The following is a 25,579-nucleotide window of genomic DNA, read 5'->3' as shown; positions in this document are numbered from 1 at the left end:
ACTCTAAAATGAGCCTACATTTCCTTCTTAAACAATTGTCTATATATTTTCCACAAAGCAAATCTTAAGAAATATCTCCATCAAAATTTCCCACCAAATTTGCAAACAGAATTGGCAAACTGCCTCAGGAAATAGGATTTGCTAAATCAGTTCAAGTGGCCTCAATAAAAATATTCAATAGGACTGCACAAAGCTGAATGGCTACATACCAAGCAAAGACTTATGACATGCCACTGAGAATCTGCCCTGAGTGTACAAAAGATAGGCTACAAGTCTCTAATAATTTATCATTTTATTAATGATCCAACAGATGACTTAATGAATAGCCTACTAATAAGATGTAAATTCAAATTTGGAGGCTCTTTTGAAAACCCATTAGGGAAAGTAATATAATGCAACAATTACAGAGGAGGTATTTTTGCAAAAAAAATTTCAGAAAATAAAATACAACTTGGAAATATATAAAAGATTAATTCCTGATCAATATTTAATATGTAAGGGAAATGAAAAGCTATAATCACCATAAAGAGGAAAATGACAGTAGATAGATTACCAAAATAAGAATTAAAGTGAGACGTTCTATTACATTTATATATTATTGTTATTATTAATAGTTCTCACCCCTTTTAAGAGGGAGAGGGAGCATATATTACTGTAGCAAGGGTGGAATTTGAGTAAGACACTTGACAAAAGAAAAATATATTACTGGTGAATGTAAAACTGGGGTTAAGTTTGAGTAGTAGTTTGCTAGGCTCACTTTTTTTCCCATCCTTTCTCTCTACATTCACCCAGAAAACTATCAAATGCCTAGATAAAATAATAGGGATGAAATAAACACAGAAGCAATAAATTCATTTGTATTTGTTTTCTGTATTTGGGTGATGAGTGGGGCTTACAAGTATATCTGTATGTATATAATGCAATTGTATATAATGTATACATTTTGTTCAGGTTTTAAATATCAAATCCAGAGCTTGTAGAAGCACGTAGAAAGTAGAGAGAGGAATAAGTCAGCCCTTCCAACTGAGGTTAGGATAGGAACAGAAAGCTTGTCTTTCATTTTCGAACCTTCCAAGGCCTTGGAAGATGAACCCTCAATGCACACATACACAACTGCCTGTGTGATCAGAAAATGACAGATTCAAGAACAGAATCCTACATCTTGATGATCAGTTCCCCAATCTTTCCTCTATATTACACTGCCCAACACATACTTTAATTCAGCATTTGAATGTAAGTGATTATTTTTATTTAAAGCCTCCATATCTGTCGATATAGGACTTGTGGTTTCTACTACCCACTCTGGTATCTAAAAACGCATCATAGATTCAACCCTCTCTTGTTCCTGGTATAGAAATAGGGTCATATTCTAGTTTTTAAGAGATATAGGTCATTTATACAATAAATTTTTCTTCAGCTCATATTATTGTGCAGTCGTATTCTGGGGAATGGAAAAGGTCTCCTCTACCACCACCTGCGGGGAGTTAGAAGTATATTTGTTTCAGAAAGAAACCAATCACAGTGCTATTATGGTCAGGGCTATCTCTGCCCTGCCCAATGAGAAGGAAGGCCTCATCTGATCTCTGTCTCTGATATACACCTTTGATGACTATTTTGGAGTGAATCCAGTCCTTTAGGAAAGCAGTATGGTTGCAGCCTCTGATAGGCCTAACTTATTCTGAATTTTGCCCTATGAGAAAGGCTCTTTTAGAGTAGTTTCAATTCATTATTGCTAATTAATTTATCACCATACTTTGGTAAACTACATACAAATTTATGAGGAGCAGATATAGGTTATTATGAGGTCACAGTGTTCAAAAATTCAGACAGCTAGTCATTGAAGGTTTCAAATTTCCTTTCCTCCGACTCCAAAGATCTTACCCATATACTCTAAATAAAATTCTCAAAGCATTTACTATTTTGACTCTGAATACTTTCACCTTTGTTTTAGAAATCCTTAAAAGTCAAATAATCATAAATAACTATATTTTAAGTTTTGGTTAAAAAAAAAAACTAGAAATGATCTTGAACATAATTTAATAAAAAATTGCATTTTTAATTTTTTAAAAATCTGTTTTAAGACAAAGATGAGAACCCCAAATCTCACACCCAACATCTCTCCTTCCCACATACCACACTGCTTCCTTTTTACTTCTTCACATATAATTACATGGCATACAATTCAAAGACAATTTGATATAGCATCTTTCTCATTTTGCTAGATAATTGAGACAACTTAGGAAAGAGCACTACAAAAGAATACGAAGAACTCTGGAGGAGGCAGAACTGGATTAAAATCCTGACTCAAGTGCTTTTAATACATGTGCGTTGTGCTCCATGCTCCATAGTCGTGAGGCCCTATGCTATGCAGTTTGTAAGCTATGTAACCTGGAGCACAAGGCTGGGATCTGCCAGATGGCTGCTGTTGGGACCGAATGTGTTAACCATTTGGTACACATCAGGGGAGGGCAACTCTGTTAGTCTGCTTTCCTATTTTTTTTTCCCAGGGGTTATTCTGCTCTCAATTTATGTAGAAAAATTATGATAATGTATTACATAAACAGAAGAATTTTTATTCCATTCCATTTCCTACAACTTCCATTTTAAACAAGAAAATAAAACTAAATAAAGTGAAGAAACTAAACCCTATGTGGTTCATTCTTATTCAATATATACTTTAACATAAGACTATTAATGTTAGTAAATGAAGGCAAGTAATAGACTATTTGATTTATTTTCATTCTATTCTTTGTCAACCTAAACTGGAAAAGGCTGGCTATTCCATGAAGTTATTTATTCATTAAAAGCAAAATAAAACCTGGCTTTGAAAAAGAATACCTTGGGCTCAAAATGTCTCCTTAAGTTGAAACTCTGTGTCACATACATGATCCTAATCACAGAACACCTATATATCCAGGTGTATCAAGTTCTAGAAAGCCCAAGTACCTTATAACAAATATTTTAAATGTGATTTTAGTTATTTGCTCACTTAATTTCTCATGTCACAATTTCTCATATAAAAGAAAAGTACATCTGATGATCCTAATGATCTGGAACCCAAGGTGATAAAAGAATAAGGCCTCTATTTGTAATGGCTTATTAAATGCTTTGAGGGAGGGTGACGGGGTGGAAGGAAACACCATTTTAAAAAATAACCTTTTAAGCCTGCTATTGTGCTAGGTGCTTTATCCATACTGTTTACACAATTCATACAATTTTTCTGAGAAGCAAATATTGTCATTCCCATTTTATAGATGAAAAACAAGGGACATCCACTAAGGTGCATAATTGACTGAGAATCCCTCCAGGTTTGTCTAGTTCTAAAGTCTATCCTAAGGTTCAGGCATTAGTTTGCTTTTCAATTGAATGGCAAATCATCCTCATGCATTTTAATAGATTCAGGAAAAAATTTCCATAAAGATTTGTACAAACTAATTATGAAAGTTAATCCCACACCCCATAAAGGGCATAAACATGTCTCACACACCAGCCTGCCACATTTCTACAATTAAATCTAAGCAAAAAAAGCACAAGAACCAAAACAAACTAAAAAACTGAAGGGTTCTAGTCTTTTGGATAAGATATACTTTTTCTCTCATCTGCCAAATTCCTAGATTAGTTACATAGCATGAGCAATTTTCTCACAGGAAATCTCACATTCATAGCAAGCTAATTACTCTCTAGAAGTGATTGTCATATGTATGTGGATGGTTTCAGGGTTCAATTTTGTCAAAAGCTGGCAAATTAATTCATGCATCATCTGATACAAGCCTTATGTTTTAAGAGATTAAATGCTACTGCAAAGACCTAGGATCAGGGAATTTCTGAAGACTACCCTTAACTAAAAAAATCTATTAATCTACTTTTTTTGGGGATCTACAAGACAGTTTATTTGCTATGATAAATTCAATATTCCACCCAACTGTGAAGAACATAACTGTGTACTAAACAGAATATTTTTTAGTTTTCAAGTTTAAACCCCCAAAAAACTTACATATTAATCAAGAATGTACTGTGTTAAAACATAAAAACAAAATATTCCAGAAAAAAAAATGCTGACTAATTTCCTTTTCTCTTAGTAAATCAGATATATAGGTATATTGGCTCAGATGTTTATACTGGTTTCTACCAGTTATGTAGAGTCAAATGCCCATCTTTACAGATGTTTTTAATACACACTTTTCTTATAGCTACAGTATGCTATTTACTACACAATAAGTTTTCTCTCAAGAGAGAAATGTAAGCAACATTTTGAAACTTCAGTTTGTTGAAATGTATAATTATCTGTGAGCTTCTCATTTTGTATCAGCATAAGTAAATTATACTACTTTTGCTACTGTCAAACAAAAAAAACATTTAAAATGATTTTAATTTTTATTCTCACTCTTAATTTTTCCAGTTGCATATGGTAATACAGTTTAAAAATGATGTCAAAGATGCCGCTTTACTACAGCAAAATATTAAGAGACATTTGATGGAATCAACATATGGTGCATCCCTGAGGAATATGGGGAACATTTTTATTTTAGAGAAGGCAACATCTATTTCTTAATCAATACAGAGTCTCCCTAAAGTATATATTATTATAAGAAAGGTCTCCAGCAGTTATAGGGCTTTTGTATAAGCAACCCTATAAAGTTTAATAGGTTTCCAAGACTACATTAACACACAAAGGACCTACCATTCATATACTTCAGCCTGTGAAGTTTACACATTCTCACTTTAAACATGGAAAGTTTCAGTGGCAAGTAAAGGTATACAGAAGTAAAATCTTAGAAGCTAAATATGAATATAGGCAAATATACGATTTCACAGGCAGTATACAAGTATTTGCCAAGTGGTGACACAAATCATACAGCACTCTTAGAAAGAAAGGATTGCTCCTTCCCAGAAATTAGTTCATACCTCCCTTAGGGTTACTTCTGTATTATTCTTTGTTTGTTTGTTTGTTTTTGCTGATGGTTATATATCTTAAGTTCCTAGAGAGAAAAGATTTTATATTTTTAGTTTTGAATTCCACCACAGTACTAAAAAATACCTAGCACCTGGTACATGCTCAGTAAATGTTTGAATAGCAAAATAATAACTGATTGCTGGTATTGATAAAGATAATGAAGACAGCAGCCACACTCAGGGCCAAGCACTGTTCTAAGGATTTCAAATGCATTAGCTAATTTCCTATTACTTTCTCTTGGTATCTCCACTTTACAAATGAGGAAACTGAGGACACAGAGAACAAATAGCTTGCCCTGACTCTAACTCCTTCATGCCCTTCACTTCTTGGCCAAAGAAGTAAGTGACTTGGCCTAAGAAATAAGTGACTTCATTAGGAAGGTCTTCCTTGACCCATTAAACAAGGCTAGCTACCCTTGCTCTCCATCCAAATAACTCATTTTCCCTATCATTACAGCCATCACTCCTGAACTTATTCAACCAGCAGAATTGTACATTATACAATAAGCCCCAGGAAGGCAGGGACTATCTCAGTCTATTCACTACTCTAATTCTAGTCCCTATCAAAGTACTTGGCACATGATGGGGGCTTAAAGAATATAATTTTAATGACTGAATGATGCATAACACATGGCAGGTATTCATTAAATGTTCATTTAAGAAATAAATAACAGAAATGAATGAATCTGAAATGATACTGAAAAAGTCAATGTAATTGCCCAGTAATTTGAAAATGCAAAACAGATTTAAGAGAAAAATGAGGATTAGAGATAAAGATTTGAGAATCATCTATAGACAACTATTCCACAGTTATAAGTAACCACGACACAACTTTGACATTATGGCTGACCCATTTCTGAACACATATTATTTGTGTATTCAGGAGAACTCAATGTCATATTTAAGTTGTAAACCCCCAAAATAAAAATTCAGAAAAGGGTCCTCATTAATTGTAAGATAGATGAAACCACTCAAGAGTTTCATCTGAATAATAATATATTGCTTTTATTAGGGTGCCTGGAATCTGCCACTAGCAAGTTTCTAGTTAGGCAGAAGAGCTCCCAGCTCATATTAAATCTACAGTGTGTTTCTTGAAGATGACTCTGGTGAGACCGCAGTACACTGCCAGCATGATTATACACCATAAACACTCAAACATTAGAGATAACTCTGTGTTGTAGAGGCGGAGCTAAGCCTAGTTAAATTTGCAGATTAACTTAAAAGATTATAAACCACACTGTACTGCGACAGTACACAAAGGTGAAAACTGCTGTAAGGCACTGACTGACAGACAGAAAGCAGAGCAGGTTCAGTCATTTTGCTCAAGAAACTTAAAGATATGCAAGTGCAAGTTAAATTTTAGTTTCAACGCTGTTTTACATCATTTGGTATGTCTGTGAGTAGGAGTGACAGAGACATACATCAGCCACTGCCACAGTAAAGAAAATGAGACCTTGAGTAAAGGCAGCAGGCTCCCAGAAGAAAAAAACCCACTGCAAATGAAAAAAACATTCTTTCTGAGCATAACTGCTGATGCTTTTTGCTTTTTGGGATGCAGTCACACATACCTAGACCATAAGCAGAAACACATTCAAATATTTAGAATCACAAGACCAATGTTTGCAATTAAAAGAAATATAGGTTTAATATGAAGGCCCTTTCAACAAATAAAAACACTGTCACTGGTGTAGCACTGCCTTAAGGAAAACACTGAAGAATTAGCACCTGCTCATTTAAAAAAAAAGAAAGACATGTAAAAAAGAGAAAAAATAGGAAGCAATGTCAGTGAATTAAAGTACTGTATTTTTCTTGAAGGATGTAGCAACACCTTTGGACCCACTGGTCAAAGCTTATGGATATATATAATTGGGTATAAATTGAGACTCTTGCTTTAAAATGTTTAGTTACCTGACTTTCTCTATAAATGTTGGCACTTCTTAAGTTACTGACAGAAAAAAAAAAAAGCAGCAAGAAAGAAATTGCCAGACTTTGACTTTGAAAAATGACAGCTGATAGCAAATCACCATCCCAAAAGCATAGTAATCTTAGGCCACTTTCTGAGGCAGTAACTAGCCTAAGAGACATTAACAATTTCTAAGGCTGTACTTTATTAAAGCATAGGCAAATAGCCCAATACGATACTCAAAATAAAAGTTATATATGTTACAGAGCACTTTAAGATGGTAGGAATACTTCCAATATATCAAAGGAAAAACATTAACATAAATGCTTGCTTTAAAAAGATACATGGGAAATATTTTATTAAATAATTATGATTTGGGACAACCGAAGTTTTTAACTGTCTTGTACATCTATAGAAGTTGTTTGTTTGTTTTTCCATGCATTGTTGTATGGTCTGATCCCTTGAAATATGTGATCAACATTCTTGAATGAAAATTTTAAGTCAGCAATATTTATACAAAATAGTGTTGTACGAACAAAGAGAGTGGACTTAAAGAGTCAAAACACCTGGGGTCCAATTCCAAATGTATCAATTATTGGCTGTTAGCCTCTCTGTGTCTCAGTTTTCTCATCTAAATAATATAATACATGTCAAACCAGAAATCTGCAAATTCTATTATTGGGTGGTATATCACTAAAGGTCAGGTTTCTGCTTCCATATTACCAAGCAGAAATACTGAAAGGAATGTTTAACGATAATGGTACACTATAGCAGCTAGGTTTTTATATTTATTTATTAATTATTAATAATTATATTTACTTTTAACTCAACAATAGACTCCTGATACTATGTTTTTAAAGTCACAATTTTGAAGATAACTCCCCGAAGAAGCTGTGAATGAAACAACAAAGGGTAGTTATCACCTTCAGTGGGGAAAAGGGTGTAATGAACTGATTTCTTTCTCACAATAAAAATCTCTATTGAACAAACTTGAACCAATCAATCTGTTGTTTTCTAATCCAGAACACAATTCTGCAAAAAATAGGCTTAATCTTAACTTCTCAAGAATATACAAAAGGAGGAGGAGGAGGAGGAGGAGGGGGAGGAGGAGGAAGAGGAGGAGAAAACAAAAGGAAGGCAGGCTCTTTCATGACTTGGACTGTCAGATTGAAGATGTAACTAGCCATATTAAGAAAGATTCTCTAGTGCATTCACTTCCTGTCACAAATAATAGCTCAACTTCAACAGCAACAAAATGTCAGAAAAAAATAGAAACATTAATTTGAACTATTTTTCCATTAGTTCTACATTTTGGTTTCTCTTCAAAATACTTTAAATAATATAAAGAAGATATAAAAATAATTTACTACATGCCAGCTATGAATTTAGGAATCTAGGACCCTTTAGTTATTGTCCATGTCAGTGACCACTATGATTCGTTTCTTTAGCTGGGGCCTAAAGGAGTCGTGTGAAATGTTGATGTGAATTATTAAGAAAATGTCTGTTCTTTATGTCAAATTTGATTCTGACCTAAATTTTTGATGTTTCTCTTTTTTTTTTAAATCCTCACCTGAGGATATGTTTATTGATTTTTTTTTTTTTTAGAGATAAGAGAAGGGAGGGTGGGAGGGGGAGGGAGAAGGAGAGGGAGAGGGGGGGGGGAGAGAGAGAGAGAGAGAGAGAGAGAGAGAGAGAGAGAGAGAGAGAGAGAGAGAGAGAGAGAATTCTATACATTAAAGAGGAGTGAGAGTAGGGGAAATAAGGGTACAGTGGGATGGAAAGGCTGATGGAAGGAATTTACATTTGCTACGGTGGGCAATAGGAAGCCACTATTGGTGATCATTTAAAAATGAAAAAAACAAACAAACAAACAAACAAACACTAACAACTCATGTATGGCAAACTTACAAAACCTATGAAAGGTTCTGAAGGCCATAAATAGGAGACTGGATTTATGCTAGAGTGTCAAGATGCCTAAAATAAAGACAATCAAGGAGTGGAAGGTTTTGAGGAGGAAACTGCTGTGGATCTATCTACCTCAAGTCTACAGAAGAGGTGGATGTTAACTGTCCTTGTCGACAGAACAGAACAAAAACTGAAGCAGAAACCTGGCTTCAAGGAAGGTGGATCTTTTAAGGCCATCTGAAACTCTGCCAAGAATGCATGACTTCAAAAGAATAGATTTGTCTTTACTTTTGTTCTCCCAAACTATAATTTTTCATGATTTTATTGATTTAATAAGCCATTCAGGCTAGTAAAAACAATAGCTTATCCTCATCAACACAATTCCTATCTTTTCCTTGTGTGGCTTCATTCCACTCTAGAAATCTCCCATGTTGTGACATCCAATGACCTGAATCATGTGCAAGTTGCCTTATTTCATTCATGCTTTTGCTAAGCCATAACCATCCTGAGAACACCTTGCTTATTCTGTCACTGCCTTTTTCATCATCCAATCATCCTTGTGCTATGCAACTAACCTACTCATCCTGAATCTTAAAAACACATCTGTTTCTTCTTTTTGCAATTCTGATATTCTTTTTCAGCTAAAATCAGCCCTGTGTCAGCAAAATGCCAAATACACTGATCTTAAAAAACATTGTGTTTTAATTCCAGATATGCTCATAAAGCTTACTCAACTTTGAGCCAGAAAATAAGAATCTGTTTTTCACTATACCTAGCAAAACTGCCACACCTGGTTGAAAAATATATATATATTGCAAATAAGATATTAACTTTTTCTTTCTGAGCTAATCAGAGCACTCAAGATGTTCAGCTGATTTGTTTATATACCTGATTTTCTACCAGCTGGTTCTTTCTTTAAGAAATAAAGTAGATTTCTAGAGACTGTTTCAAATTAATAACCATATAATACTTTCACACAAATCCCTTGGATATTAAGAAGTAATAAATGTAAAATAAGCATTTAGTGCAAGAGAAAAACTACAAGTACGATTGGTCCCTTCCAATGGCTGAGGAGAAATATATGACACAATAAACTTCAAAACAGATGCTCTGGGAACAGAAAGGAAACTTTCTGTTTTTGGTTGTAATTAGAAGCCTTTTAATATCTCAGAGATTCACAAATGTTCCCAATACAAGAACTCTCAGCTCTTGCTATTAACAACTGATTAACATAAATACGCAACAATGACTAAATAGTAGCAGAGGTGAGATTATAACTTGAGCTCTTTATACTGCCATCTCTTTTTATATAAACAAACCACAGCCACTATCTTAATTCTTGTGGTGGAACCACATTTCCTTTGGCCAAGTCATTTAGCCCAGTCAGTGTTTTAACTATAGGGATAATTTTGGCCTATTGTGCAAGCAAAACTCAGAAGGGCTTTAAGGACTATAAAAACATACTGCACAGGATAAAAATGCAACACAAATAGTAACTAGTATACACTAAATAGTATACTCCACAATACTACATCATAGGAAGCAATGTACTACGTATCTTTTGGCAGTAGACCTTGGGTTTGCCACTCAGTCTTATATGCCTTCCTGATCTGTTAAGCTGGAAAATGTGAAGGGCACCTACACTTTATACGTTGTTTAAAAATTAATTAGAACAGCCGAAACCGGTTTGGCTCAGTGGATAGAGCGTCGGCCTGTGGACTGAAGGGTCCCGGGTTCGATTCCGGTCAAGGGCATGTACCTTGGTTGCGGGCACATCCCCAGTGGGAGGTGTGCAGGAGGCAGCTGATCGATGTTTCTCTCTCATTGATGTTTCTAGCTCTCCCTTCCTCTCTGTAAAATATCAATAAAATATATTTTAAAAAAATTAATTAGAACAGTGCCTGACTTACTGGCTATTATATCTTTCTATTTGATAACATTACTAACTATAAATGTTCACACTTTTGGTTTTAAACAAATTATCCTGTTTTCTTTTTTTATGTTAGAAAGTTGTCAAATACTTATAAAGAAGAAAAAAATATGAAATATCCAAAGCGATATCAATGTGCTTGTAACATTTGATGATAAAAATAAAAAAATTATTATACAATAGGGATACATTAAATTTAAATATTTTTTATTATTTGCTTTTCAAATTCTCAGTCTCCTTTAACCAAAAAAAAAAAAGTTTTGTATTAAATGAATTTTTCACTAGATAACCGCTTTTATTAACTAAGACTTGGAAAGTCAAATCTGATTCTAAAATATTGCAATCTAGTCTGGATAGTCAAATGATCTCAAATGTCATTATTGAAACATTATTAGCCAAGATGACAAGTGAATATTTCTTCATAACTGACTATTTACTGGAGAAATTATTTTTCTCCTTCTGTGGGAATAAAATAAAATATATAACTTCTAGGTGTCTAATATAAATCTAAATCAGAAATTGTGGCATTATTTGTCGGAAATATGACCTCAGCAATAATCATTTTAGATATGATCTTTTATATTTGCATGGTTATCAGTACCTTTGAAATTCAAGTCAGAGAACCACTTCTTTTTAGAAGTAAAATATTGGTAGGAAAAACACAATGGGATATTACTTCCTTTCACTAACATAGAAAGGTCATTGCATTATAAATACCTAAGTAGGTATGACACCATCTTCTTTTTTGAGAACATTACAAAATTACAAAAAAATAACTGTTTATTCTTTTTTCTTTTCAAACCATGTTTAATAAGAACTCTGCTTGATATAAACCTAGTTTCTTAAAAAACTAGAATATGCTAAAGTAATTTTTAATATTTTTCAATAAAGTGTCTAGATCAAGAGAAATTGAAAGCTATTGGAATTTTCAGCTAAGTAAAATGCTAACTTTGTTAATTGAAAATTAATTTGAGGACTATAATTAAAATGTTCTCAGAATAATGTATTCACAAAATCTACATTGCAAATAAAGTTACTCATCTTAATAATTTACAACCACAATCTTAAATTAGAAAATAAAATTAATTTATACTGCCTCAAAGATATTCCAACTCAAGATGTAAGAGAGATTAGAAAATAAAGTTTTAAGGTAGTATATTTCCTACCTTATAAATCTGTATGTAACTAGAACCAGAGTTTTTAATGCTTTGATGAACTTCATGGTAAATACTTAATGACTTAAAAAAAAAAAAAAAACTCAGAGATATAAAAGAACAGATTGGTAGAGATGGGGTGGGGAGTGGTAAAATGGGTGTGCGTGTGGGAGGGTCACATGATACAAACTTCCAATTATATAAAAAAAACACACAAGCCATGCCCTGGCTGGGTAGCTCAGTTGGTTAGAGTATAGTCCAGATATGCCAAGGTTGCAGGTTCCATCCCCAGTCAGGACACATACAAGAATGCATAAATAACAGAACAACAAATCGATGTCTCTCTCTCTCTCTCTCTCTCTCAAAATCAATTAAACAAAAAGTCATGGGGATGTAATGTACAGTATGGTGACTATACTTAATAATACTGTATTTACATATTTGAATGTTGCTGAGAGTACACCTTAAAAGTTCCCATCACAAGAAAAAATATTTTTTGTAACTACGTAATGTGACAGATGTTAACTAGACTTATTGTGATGATCATTTCATAATGTATATAGATATCAAATCATGTTGTAGTACACTTGCAATTAATATAATGTTATATGTCAATTACACCTCAATTTAAAAATACCACTTGCTTTTCTAGGCATTCTTCAACAATAATGTTAAATGTTTAGTGCTTTTATCTCTCAGGCAGTGCATAAGACACAGCTCAGCCTCTACGAAGCTTATAATCTTGTAGAAAAGTTTCCTAAGGACGTGAAGATACGAATAATGAAACTGAAACATATGTGACTATAGGCTTCAAGTGTTACTCAATTTTGACATTAATACTGCCAAAAGCAACTTGGTAAAAATGGCAGGAGAACCACTACTCCAGAATACTTTTGGAACCCTCGTCTGCAATTACTATATGACTTGTAAACAGTGCATTCAAGTTACAATATGGGCTCTCCTAAGAGCCCAAGGAACTTTGAAGCACTCTGTCAGCAAGTGTGCGGGATAAAAAGATGTCAGAAACTTAATAGCTATTGCACAGAAGCAAGCTTCCACTTGGGCTTGTTTTGTTGTTGTTTTTTAATTTCTTTTGCTTTATGAATCTGTATTCAACAAAAGGATAACAACATCCGCCCTTATCACTGCAATATGAGATACTGAAAATTTGCCTCTTACTTTATAGTACTACAGAAAACTTAGCCATAGGATATGTCACACAAATCAAGATCTGATTCTATTGCTTTCTCTCAACTTCTCACTCATTTCTATTTCTTTCTATTTTTTTTCATTTAAGGGAGGAGATCTTACCTTTATTTCTCTAGCTTCAAAATACAAAGAATCATTTGGAAGACAGAGTAGGCGTGGAAGGCTCCCTTCTGTTCTTAAGAATTGGGATTTTTTGAAACAGAAAACATTTTTGGGGGGCTCTATAAAACATCTTAATTTGTTTCTCATTTATATTTTCCTGTACTTTCCTCCTCCCTCTTCCCAGGAACTATGACATTTCATCATTTTCTTCCGCTCCAAAGCCACTTCAAGGGCTATCATCAGCTCAGGAGCAGGAAAGCTTCCACTATCATCTGGGCTGCGTGAATATGGCATTCTCCTGCCAGAGCATATGGCAGGACAAGTCCTACCCGGGAGCAGTGTCTGCCAAACTCTTGAGTCGTGACCCATTTTCCAAGACAGAAGTTAATCCAGTGGGTTGAGACTAGCATTTAAAAACCAAACTAACTGACAAATAAACAGAACAGAATAGAAAATACAGCTATCGCATCACATTTATTCTAAGCCTTTGGTTTTACATTTTGTGTGTGTAAATATATATGTACTAGATTGCAATGGAAAAACATTTCTTACAGTCCTACAGGTCATGGTCAAAAGTTTGTAAGCCACTAAACTAGAATACTAAGTTCTAGGGAACTGCATCTTCATCTAATGAAATACTTCAGATATTTTAGAGATTTAAAATATGAATGTTATATAATTTATTTTAGTAAAAAAGTGTTGACCTAATAAGCCACATATTTTCTAAAAATCATTAACAAAACAAGCCAGTTTTCCCTTTTCTCAGTCTTTCATAATAGATGGAACTCAAATAAATAGTTTATCTTTAAATTTAATTTACCCAAAAATTAAAATTGAATAAGTCCTGGCAGGGTGGCTTAGTTGGTTGGAGCGTCATCCTGTATACCAGAAGGTTGCAGGTTCAGTCCCGGTTGGGGTGCATAAGAGAGGCAACTGACCTCTCTCTCTCTCTCTCTCTCTCTCTCTCTCTCTCTCCTTCTCTCTCTCTCTCTCTCTCTCTCCCCCCCACACACACACCCCCCTTTCCTCTCTCTCTAAAAAACAAAACCAAAACATAACCTTGGGAGAGGATAAAAAAAATAAAACTGAATAAATTATTAGTTATCTCAAAAATATTTTTAAGTAATAAATAACCATCTAAGTTCAATATACCTTAAAGGAAAAATATTCTAACTCCTTTTTACTTGAAAAAAGTCTGAGGGATGATTTGATGATTTTTCCAATATGAAATTAAAAATAAAGAAGAGATCATGATTTCTTTACATCTATTACATATGCATACGAATAAAAATATCAATCGTATTTCCTTGGCTATAAAGAGATTTTTAAAACTTCAAGCTCAGGAAGCTTACTGTATGACACTGAGACTAATGGCACCCAGGCTCTCATCAGACAGAACCAGGCTCTGGGGCAGGGAATAACTCAACCGCACAGTAGTCTCTCTTATGTGCAGTTTTGTTTTCCCATGGTTCGTTACCCTCAGTCAACTCCAGTACAAAAATATTAAATAGAAAATTCCAGAAAAAAAACAACTTATAAGTTTTAAATTGTAAGCCATTCTGAGTAGCATGATGAAATCTTGCAACTTCCCACTATGTCCTGCCCAGGACACGATATCCATCCCTTGTCCAGCATATCTACTCTGTATACACTACCTGCTCAGTAGTCACTTAATAGGCATCTCAGTTATCAGACAATCACTGCTCATATTCAAGTTACCCTCACATAGGCATTTTCATCTCACATCTTCTCAAGAAGAAGAAAGGTGAGGACAGAATAATAAGATATTTTGAGAGAGACCACATTCACATAACTTTTATTACAGTATACTAGAGGCCCAGTGCATGAATTTGTGCACCAGTGGATCCCTCAGCCTGGCCTGTGGGACCAGGCTGAAACTGGCTCTCCGACATCCCCCAAGGAGTCCCAGATTGCGAGAGGGCGCAGGCCAGGCAGAGGGACACCACTGGTGTACGATTGGGGCCAGGGAGGGACGCAGGAAGTTGGCCAGCTGGGGAGGGACTATGGGAGGGCTCCAGGGTGTGTCCAGTCCATCTCGCTGAGTCCCAATCAGCCAGACCCCAGCAGCAAGCTAACCTACTGGTCGGAGCATCTGCCCCCTGGTGGTCAGTGCATGTCATAACGAGCAGTTGAGCGGCCTTAGCATATTATTAGCATACTAGAGGCCTGTTGCATGAAGAGATTCGTGCAATAGGCTTTCCTTCCCTTGGCTTCCAGCACCGGTTTTCCTCCGGCACCCGGGACCCAGGCCTTTGCTCCAGCCAGAGTCTGCCTTCTTCGTCTTTGCTGCAGGCTCCGGCCAGAGTCTACTACCTTCATTTTCACTGCAGACTCCGGCTGGAGTCTGCCATCTTCACTGCAGATTCAGGCCGGAGTCTGCAGTCTTCGTCTTCGCTGCAGACTCAGCCAGAGTCTGCCATCTTTGTCTTCACTGCTTTGCTGCAGACTCCAGCTGGACTCTGCCATCTTCATCTTTGTCTTCACTGTGGCCAGAGTGCTGCTCCTGTAGATCCCTTCGCCCCCCGCCTTCCCTCTCATAGCAGGTGTCCTGCCCCATCCGGCCACTTCGCGCCTGGAGCAGCTGGGCAGTTGCCATCTTTCTCCTTCTAATTTGCATATTTCCTCCTGATTGGCTGGTGGGCATAGCGGAGTGATGGTTAATTTGCATGTTTCTCTTTTATTAGTGTAGATTACACTTTGATTGGTTGACCGAATGACTGGACGATTAGACAACCAGACACTTAGCATATTAGGTTTTTATTATATAGGAGGATTGTTATAACTGTTCTATTTTTATTAGTTATTGTTAATCTCTTACTGTATCTGATTTAGAAGTTAAATTTTATCATTTGCATGCATGTATAGGAAAAAACATCCTATATAATATAGAGCTAATATGCTAATTAGACTGGAGAGCCGAACATGGATGACCTTCCAGGTGAAGCTGGGGCTGCGAGGGCTGAGGCTAGAATGACCTTCCTGAATGACCAGTGGGCGGGGGGCGGGGCAAGCGCTAAGGATCGGCAAGCCAGCTTCTCATTGAGTGGCTTTCCCCTCCTCCTGCTCAGTCAAAAGCTGGGCTCACAATTGGTGAGTGCAGTGGCGGTGGCGGGAGCTTCTCCCACCTCTGGGGCAGGCGGGCAGTAAGGAGTGAGGGGTCCTGGACTGCAAGAGCCCCAGACTCCGAGAGGGATGTCTGAGTGCCGGCTTAGGCCCAGGGGGGATTGGGCCTAAGCCAGCAGGTGGACATCCCCCAAGAAGTCCTGGACTGCGAGAGGGTGCAGGCCGGGCTAAGGGACACACACACACCCCCCCACACCCAGTGCACGAATTTTGTGCACCGGGCCTCTAGTAGTAAATACAGGGTTTGATGTTATCCATATTTTCTGACATCCGCTAGGGGTCTTAGAACATATCCCCCATGGATAAGGGGAAACTACTATGTTGATTAAAAAATAACTGCCTCAGAATAATGGTTATATTCCTTACTTTTCACATATGGTAGCTGTGTAGAATTTATAGTTAAAATACAGAAAACATTTCTTAGCTGTTCTGCAGTGTCAAAGTGGAAACTGTCTGACTCAGCCTTGCAGTCTCACACACTTCTTCGGCTGTCAGAACTGGAAGAGGCAACTAATACCAAGCCCTGCGGGGAGGACAGCCCTGTGGCCTTGAGACTGTTCATAACAACCCTTGAGTTGATTAAAAGTGATGTTGACAGGCTTCAATCCCTCTTGGTTTTATGAATTTTGGCTGCTAAGTGAAGCCTTCAGGACTAGAAACCTATGAGAATAACATTAATATTTTTACTAGACTGTGAAATGTTCTAGAAAACAACATAGAAAAGCGGATCTAAACTGTAAACTATTGTTTAAACTTGAACATATCTTTAAAAATAAACCATAAATAATATTACACACACACACACAATTAAGATAAAGGTATTATTCAAAGATAGGCAGAAACAAACCCCCTCCAAACTTAGGGACTTCTGAAAAACTTCTGACAGCTTGAAATAGGAATTAAGTAAAATGTTATTTTAATCAAAACTTCCCTTTTGAATTTCAGATTGCATATAAAGGTATAATAAATCATATATCTTAAGAAAAGCCTAAGTCACATACAGCCCAGTACAGTTAGAATCAATATCTCAATAAAGTTGAAAGAAGTGAATGAGGGTGAAACCTGCTTCATTTATAGCACAACACTAGCTGTGTGTGTGTGTGTGTGTGTGTGTGTGTGTGTGACAATTCCTTTCTTACCCTATATTACAACTTATTATAAAACTAGAGGCCCGGTGCATGAAATTCATGCATGGAGGGGTGGGAGGTGGGGAGGGTTCCTTAGCCTGGCCTTAACCCTCTCCAATACGGGACCCTTCAGGGGATGTCTGACTGCCAGTTTAGGCCCAATCCCTGCGGATAGTCAGATACCCCTCTCGCAATCTGGAACTGCTGGCTCCTCTCCTCTCACCTGCCTGCCTGCCTGCCTGATCGCCCCTAACCACTCTGCCCACCTGCCTGATCACCCCTAACCCTTCTGCCTGCCTGCCTAATCACCCCTAACCCCTCTGCCTGCCGGCCTGATCACCCCTAACCGCCCTCCTCTGCTGGCCTGACCGCCCCTAACCACCCTCCCCTGCCAGCCTGATCACTCCTAACTGTCCTCCCCTGCCTGCCCAATCGTCCTAACTGCTCTCCTCTCCCTGCCTGATCACCCCTAACCACTCTGCCCACCTGCCTGATCACCCTTAACCCTTCTGCCTGCCTGCCTGATCACCCTTAACTGCCCTCCCCTGCCTGCCCGATCGCCCTAACTGCTCTCCCCTGCCAGCCTGATTGCCCCTAGCTGCTCCCCTGCTGGCCTGATCACCCCTAACTGCCTCTGCCTCAACCCCTGCCACCGTGGCTTTGTCTGGAAGGAGGACTGGATGACCGGAAGATGTCCGGTTGACCTGGTCTAATTAGCATATTTCCCTTTTATTAGCATAGATGACTATGCTTTATTTAGTTTATTATATTTTAGGACAAAATAAGAATACTCTGCATGTTCAAAATCAGGTTTTTTTCAGATGATAAATTTGCCCTAACAACTTAAAATTTATGTTTTCAATACCCTTATGGTTAACAGTAAAGTTTGAGAAAACATTTTATTTACTTTTTAGGGTTCTTAAATCGGGGTCCTTAAATGCCCTTCAGTGGGATCTATGAACTCTCTGAAATTTTAAATAAAAGTGCGTGTCTGTGTAAATTCCTGGGATTTTCAAAGAGATGAATGATCTGAGAGTAGTTACTGCCTTGGGTGAAAGGTATATATAAAAGGACTGAGTTTATTTTAAAAAAGAACCTTCCAGATGACTTATAGGAGATGTTGAGAGATAAAAGGTAAGTTAGAATCACTTAACTAAAAGTAATGAAACCTGAAACTAGCATAAAGATGTACTAGTCTGAAGCTATAATGAAGTTCCGTGTTTGTACATACTTGTATCTTTATCTAGGGTTTTGACAGAAAACTTAAACTAAAAGATGGACAATAATGGAAGGATATTTATATATATATGTCTGCAGAGTGATTATAATGACTCATACTATATACTAATAGTACAAATACCTACTATCATGCTATAGCAAATTTATAAACTCATTTAACATTTGTCCAAATATCTGTTATCCTTTTTGTTTTTCTTTTCCCAATCTTTATAAACTGGATTCCTTTTTAAAAATACAATTGTAACATGTCTTTTTAACAAACAGAACCTCTAACACCAAGCCACTCATTCTTAGTCCTGTGTGTTAATGCATGAGAATTCCTTTTCCTAAATATTTCAGTGAACAATTTTCTACCTTGATTTATTGAAAAAATTTCAATAACCAATATTCCTTAAGAAAAGAAAAGCAGTTTCATGTCTCTGCCACAAAACATAGTATCATTACATTTAGTTTAATGGGGTGGGGGGAGGAGAGAGAAATTAATATACTAACAAATAGTGGTATTTCATGTCTAAAAGAAGTCAGGTATAAGGCAAGGGAAGAAATGGACCTTAAATTTCTAGCCTAACTTAAAGCATTTAAACTATGATTTTTTTTATTATTCTTCAATTAACTTATAAATATCTAATTAGGTAAGAATCTATACAGCATTTTCGTAAGAACCATAGGAATTATGAAAGAATTTAAATAATTAATAAGGAGAAATCCTTTCACAGTGTCTGAGAGAAACCTTTCCCAGAGCAACATCAAAGTAAAAAGATGGCCTAAAATGATGGGCATTTTCTATTGAGTTGATTATCCAGGAACAAAAGGGTTGACAAAGGATTGACCTCTGTCACTAGACTAGTTAGGAAAGGCCTGGATAAAGAAAATGTTATGTTAATGAATCATATGAGTGATGGACGAATTATCCTCATACACACACTTAGACTATGTTTTTGGAAAAACATGTAAAACACACACATGAACAAATTCTACCCTTCCCTAAATATATCAGATATACCTCTCACTTTTTAGTTGTTTCAGTTCTAATAAGGAAAAACAGGATTTTCCAAACCAATGGAATGAAAAACAAAAACAAAAACAAAAACTGGGCTTTCAAAAATGTTCCTGCTGAAACTTAACAGGATTCCTGGCTATACACGGAATTTGGTGAACAGTATAGTGAAGGAGCTTTATGAAGAGACTCCTGACAACTTCACTCATGCTCCAGATATATTAGAAATAGAAGAAAAATACTGTATATATGAATGCATGTCATTAAGGAATCAAAATTTTAAGAAAGTCCACAACTTAAGATCCTGATAATAGGCTTTTGAAAGTATTTTGATTTAATGGAGATATTTAGAGGTGCTAATGCTATGGTAGCTAAGATTTTTTATTAAGATTTTTCATTTAAAAATATCAACAATGTGGCTAAACCTCCTCAGTATTAAGTATCCTGAATATTCAGGTTCAGCCTATTCTGAAAAATTCTCCTTTTTCAAACCATAAAAAATATATGTAATAAATGCAGTGGAAAGAAATTTAAACTCACACATCTCAAATTCATAGGAGAAAAGTAGATCGATCATGGAGCCAAAAATCAAATGTGAAGAAAAGTCAGAAAGCTAAACAAAATACAAATTTTATAGGCCACTCAGAAAACATTAACAGAAAGCTATAACAACAAAGAAAAAGAATGATCTCAAACCTTTTTTTAAATAACTATCTTGAACATTCATAATATCATTTTTCCTTGCAAGAAGGTCTAGACTCTAGATTAAATCTATGATCAACCGTCAACTAACATTACTAAAAAAAATTTTTTTTCTGTTAAATGCTTTCCAAGATCAGTAACAAGACAAGGATGTCTATTCTCATCATTTCTACTCAACTCTGTACTGTAGGTTTTAGCCAGTGTAACAATGCAAGGAAAAGTAATAAAAGGCATCCAGATCAGAAAAAAAGAAGGAAAACTATCTTTATTAGATTACATAATCACTTATGTAGATAATCCTTCGGCCCTAGCTGGTTTGGCTCAGTGGATAGAGTGTGTGCCTGTGGACTAAAGGGTCCCAGGTTCAATGCCGGTCAAGCACACATGCCTGGGTTGCGGGCTCAGTCCCCAGTAAGGGGCATGCAGGAGGCAGCCAATCAATGATTCCCTCTCATCATTGATGTTTCTATCTCTCTCTCCCTCTCCCATCCTCTGTGAAATCAATACAAAAATATATATGTCAAAAAAAGAAAATCCTATTAAATGTACAAAAAAGCTACTAGAACTAATAGAGTGTAATAAAACTATAGGATTGAAGGAGAAACCAAGATGGCGGCATAGGTAAGCACCTAAACTGCTGCCTCACACAACAATTTCAAAACTACAACTAAAAGACAGAACAGACATCATCCAGAACCACAGGAAGGCTGGCTGAGTGGAAATTCTACAACTAGAAGGAAAGAGAAAAGCTCACGGAGAATCAGAGGAGCGGCAAAGGGCTGAGGTACGGAGGCGCGCGCAGAGAGGAAGGGCAGCTGAGTGCCTGGCTGACTTTCTCTGGCAGGAGAGGGAAGGAAGCCCCCGACTGCAATGAACCCCAGTTCCGGGCGATACCTCATGGACCCAGGCTCATACAGGGCGAGTCTGGACTGTCAGGTAGAGAGAAAGGCACACGGAGAGTCGGGAGCCGTGGCGGGCAGGGGTCTGGAGGCGCGCAAATGCGCGCGTGAGTGCTCGCAGAGAAGACTGAATGCAGAGGTTGCCGCAGGCTTTCCCTAGCGGAAGGGAGACGGAAGCTCCTGACTGCACTGAACCCATTCCACTGCACTGAACCCCAGTTCCAGGAGAGCCCCTGGGGACCCACGCTCTTACAGGGGGAATCTGGACTGTCAGGTGGAAACTCAGGGGAGCCACGGAAGGTAGAGGTCTGGAGGCGTGTGCGCAAGGGCAGGGCTGATGGGAAGCCAAGACTGTCTGCTCCGCCCTGAGACTTCGCCTCATCCAAGCTGAGCACAGAGGCTTTTGCAATTTTGTAAGTCTGATCCTATAAGGTTGTCTCCAGCACCGAACTTCTCCCAGCGTAGACACAGCTGATCCTCACAGCCAATTGGCCTGGAGGTCAATTCTTCCCAGTGATACCAACAACAATCAAGACTTAATTACAACAAGACTGTACACACAGTCCACAAAGGGCTGCACCAAGAGTGTCCACCTCAGGTTAACTGGGGAGGCCGACCCACTGGGCCATATAGGAAACCTAGCACACAAAGCTACCCTACCAACTCAGGGAAGCAGTGAAAATGCGGCGTCAAAGAAACAGATCACAAACGAAAGAAATGGAGGAAAACAAATGACTGGATATAGAATTCAAAACCACGGTTATAAGGCTTTTCAAGAATATCCTAGAAAAGGCCGATAAACTTAGCAAGACCCTTGAAGATATGAAAAAGGACCAACTAGAAATTAAACATACACTGACTGAAATAAAAAATATTATACAGAGACCCAAAAACAGACTAGAGGAACACAAGAATCAAGTCAAAGATTTGAAATACAAAGAAGCAAAAAAACACTCAACCGGAAAAGCAAAAAGAAAAAAGAATCCAAAAAGTTGAAGATAGTGTAAGAAGCCTCTGGGACAACTTCAAGCGTACCAACATCAGAATTATGGGGGTGCCAGAAGAAGAGAGAGAGCAAGATACTGAAAACCTATTTGAAGAAATAATGACCAAAAACTTCCCCCACCTGGTCAAAGAAATAGACTTACAAGTCCAGGAAGCGCACAGAACCCCAAACAAAAGGAATCCAAAGAGGACCATACCAAGACACATCATAATTAAAAGACAAAGAGACAATATTAAAAGCAGCAAGAGAAAAACAGTTAATTACCTACAAGGGAGCACTCATACGACTGTCAGCTGATTTCTCAACAGAAACTATGCAGGCCAGATGGAAGTGGCAAGAAATATTCAAAGTGATGAATAGCAAGAACCTACAACCAAGATTACTCTACCCAGCAAAGCTATCATTCAGAATTGAAGGGCAGATAAAGAGCTTCACAGATAAGAAAAAGCTAAAGGAGTTCATCAACACCAAACCAGTATTATATGAAATGCTGAAAGGTATTCTTTAAGAAGAGGAAGAAGAAGAAAAAGGTAAAGATAAAAATTATGAACAACAAATAAATATCAACAAGTGAACCTAAAAATCAAGTGAATTAAAAATCTGAAGAACAGAATAAACTGGTGAATATAATAGAATCAGGGGCATAGAAAGGGAGTGGACTGATAATTCTCAGGGGGAAAGGGGTATGGGGGGTGCAGAAAGAGACTGGACAAAAATCGTACACCTATGGATGAGGTCAGTAGGGGGGAGGTAAGGGCAGAGAGTGGGGTGGGAACCGGGTGGAGGGGAGCTATGGGGGGGGGGAGGAGAAACAATTTTAATAATCTGAACAATAAAGATTTATTAAATTTAAAAAAAACCTGCAAACTACCATTCTGGGAGTATAAACTCTTATAGGTTTGGATGTTTTTTATGTCAATAGATTCTGTTCTTTTGCATCTCAAATAAATGCCTACTGCCTCTCAAAGAAAAAAAAAAACATAAATAAAACTATAGGATTTAAAGTAAACACAAAATTTAATCATCTTTATATACTAGCAATGCAAATATTAAAACTGAAGTACTTTTAATATTTATATAAAATATTTATAGGTAAATTTATTTTAAAATTTGCAAGACCAATACACTGAAACAACACATATTGCTGAGAGACAGTAAAGATCTAAATAAATGGAAAAATAAAACATTCAATATATTGTTAAGATGTCATTTCTCCTCAAACTGATTTATAGATTCAACATGATCCAAATAAAAATTCTAGCCAGCATTTTTATTAAAATTGACAAGATGATTCTGAAATTCGCATGGAAATTAAAGGAACCTATAGGTTAGCCCAGTGGTCGGCAAACCATGGCTCGCGAGCCACAAGCGGCTTGCAAGCTGCGGTTTGCCGCTCTGTTGACTAACGAGTTTGCCGACCACTGCGTTAGCCAAAACAACTTTGAGGAAGAACAAAGTTGGAGGATTTATACTACCTGACTGCGTTACTTATTATAAAGCTACATTAATTAAGATAGTGTGGTGTTGGTGGGAGTAAATATATGCAAATTGCATACCTGATAAAGGACTTATATCCACAAGATACAAAGAATGCTCAAAACTCAACAGTAAGAAAACAAAACGCAAGTTTAAAATGGCAAGATAACATACAACTGTCATAACCCAGCCATTCCCATCTTAGGTATTTACCAATGAGAAATGAAACTATATATCCATACAGAGACTTGTATACAAATCTTCACAGTAGTTTTATTTTAAATAGCCAAAAAGCAGAAACAACCAAGTGTCCATCAACAGGTGAAAGAATAAAAAGATTGTGCACTAACCACATAATAAAATACTACTCAGCAATAGAAAGGATTGAATTATTGATAAGTGGAACAACAAGGATGAATCCCAAAATAATTATGCTGAGTGAAATAAGCCAAGAAGAGTGGGGCACAGAATTCTGTATGATTTCCCTTATATAAAACTAGAGGCCCAGTGCACGAAATTCGTGCATGGGAGGGGGAGGGTCCCAGCATGGGAGGGGGGATCCCTCAGCCCAGCCTGCACCCTCTCCAATCCGGGATATCTCTCTCACAATCCGGGACTGCTGGCTCCTAACCACTAGCCTGCCTGCCTTCCTGACAGCCCCTAACTGCCTCTGCCTGCTGGCCTGATGCCCCTAACTGCTCCCCTGTCAACCTGATCGCCCCTAACCACCTCTGCCTGTGACCTGATCGCCCCTAACTGCCTCTGCCTTGCCCCCACCATCATGGCTTTGTCCAGAAGGACATCCAGAAGATGTCCAGTCTAATTAGCATATTACCCTTTTATTAGTATAGACTAGAGGCCTGGTGCACGGATTCATGCACCAGTGGAGTGCCTTGGCCTGGCCTGCACACTCTCGCAATCTGGGACCCCTTGGGGGATGTCAGAGAGCCGGTTTCAGCCCGATCCCAGCAGGCCAGATCAAGGTACCCCCGTGCACCAGGCCTCTAGTACGCATATAAGACCTTTGGTTAATTTCTTCCTGCACTCCCCCCTCCCCCTTCCCTCTGAAATTCATCAGTCTGTTCCATGTTTCCATGCCTGTGGTTTCTGCTCCTGCATTGAGCGTCTGCCCCCTGGTAGTCTGTGCACAACATAGCTACCAGCCAGTTGGCCGGATGCTTAGGCTTTTATATATAGAGATAGATTCTAGACAATGTACATTAATCTATAATGACACAATCAGATCAGTGGTCACCTGAGGACTAAAAGGGAAAAAGGAAAGGCAGGGGAGGGAGAATGAGTTTAAAGGGGCACAGGGAAACTTTGGGGGTGATGATTTCAGAAATGTAAGCATGTCAAAATTTATCAAATTGTACACTTTATATATGTACACTTTTTTGTATGTTAATTACCTCAATAAAGCTGTCAAAATTTTAAGGGCAAAAGGAATAAATCTAAAAGATTAATCAGTGGCTCTAAATTTGACTCTTCTTAATTAATCACTGAAGTACTTTCATCAAAATCAACTCTACTATGGGCAAAAATATTTAAATAATTCTTTACAAAACTGATTTACTTCTTCAGCAGAGATATGCAAAAGCAAATATAAGTCATCGTTCACAAACAATATTTTTGATATGTTGATGGTTATTTGCAGATTTTTAGTGAGTTCTGAACAAGTGAAGTACATCTAGGAAAAGTATACTGGAAAATGAACAATCAAACCTTGATTTGTGCAAAGGGTCTTTCATAACCTCCAACATAAAGAAGTCCAACGTTCTGAGGAAGCAACCTACAAAGAAATAAAATGCATTATTTTAAAAATACTCTTAA

General features: G+C 37.2%; 1 protein-coding gene across 4 annotated transcripts in view; it reads right to left on the bottom strand.

Moving 5' to 3' along the window:
* RNGTT (RNA guanylyltransferase and 5'-phosphatase) overlaps positions 1 to 25,579 on the bottom strand; it is a 213,952-nt gene that overhangs the window by 23,538 nt on the left and 164,835 nt on the right. For all 4 annotated transcript variants that reach the window (XM_080666815.1, XM_080666813.1, XM_080666814.1 and 1 more), the window contains one exon: positions 25,472 to 25,538. In XM_080666815.1, the coding sequence (XP_080522941.1) occupies positions 25,472 to 25,538 (67 nt within the window). The remainder of the gene's footprint in view (positions 1 to 25,471; positions 25,539 to 25,579) is intronic.

Source organism: Plecotus auritus (genome assembly GCF_963455305.1).
Source record: "Plecotus auritus genome assembly, chromosome: 4".
NCBI lineage: Eukaryota > Metazoa > Chordata > Mammalia > Chiroptera > Vespertilionidae > Plecotus > Plecotus auritus.
This window is presented reverse-complemented; position numbering and strand designations above follow the sequence as displayed.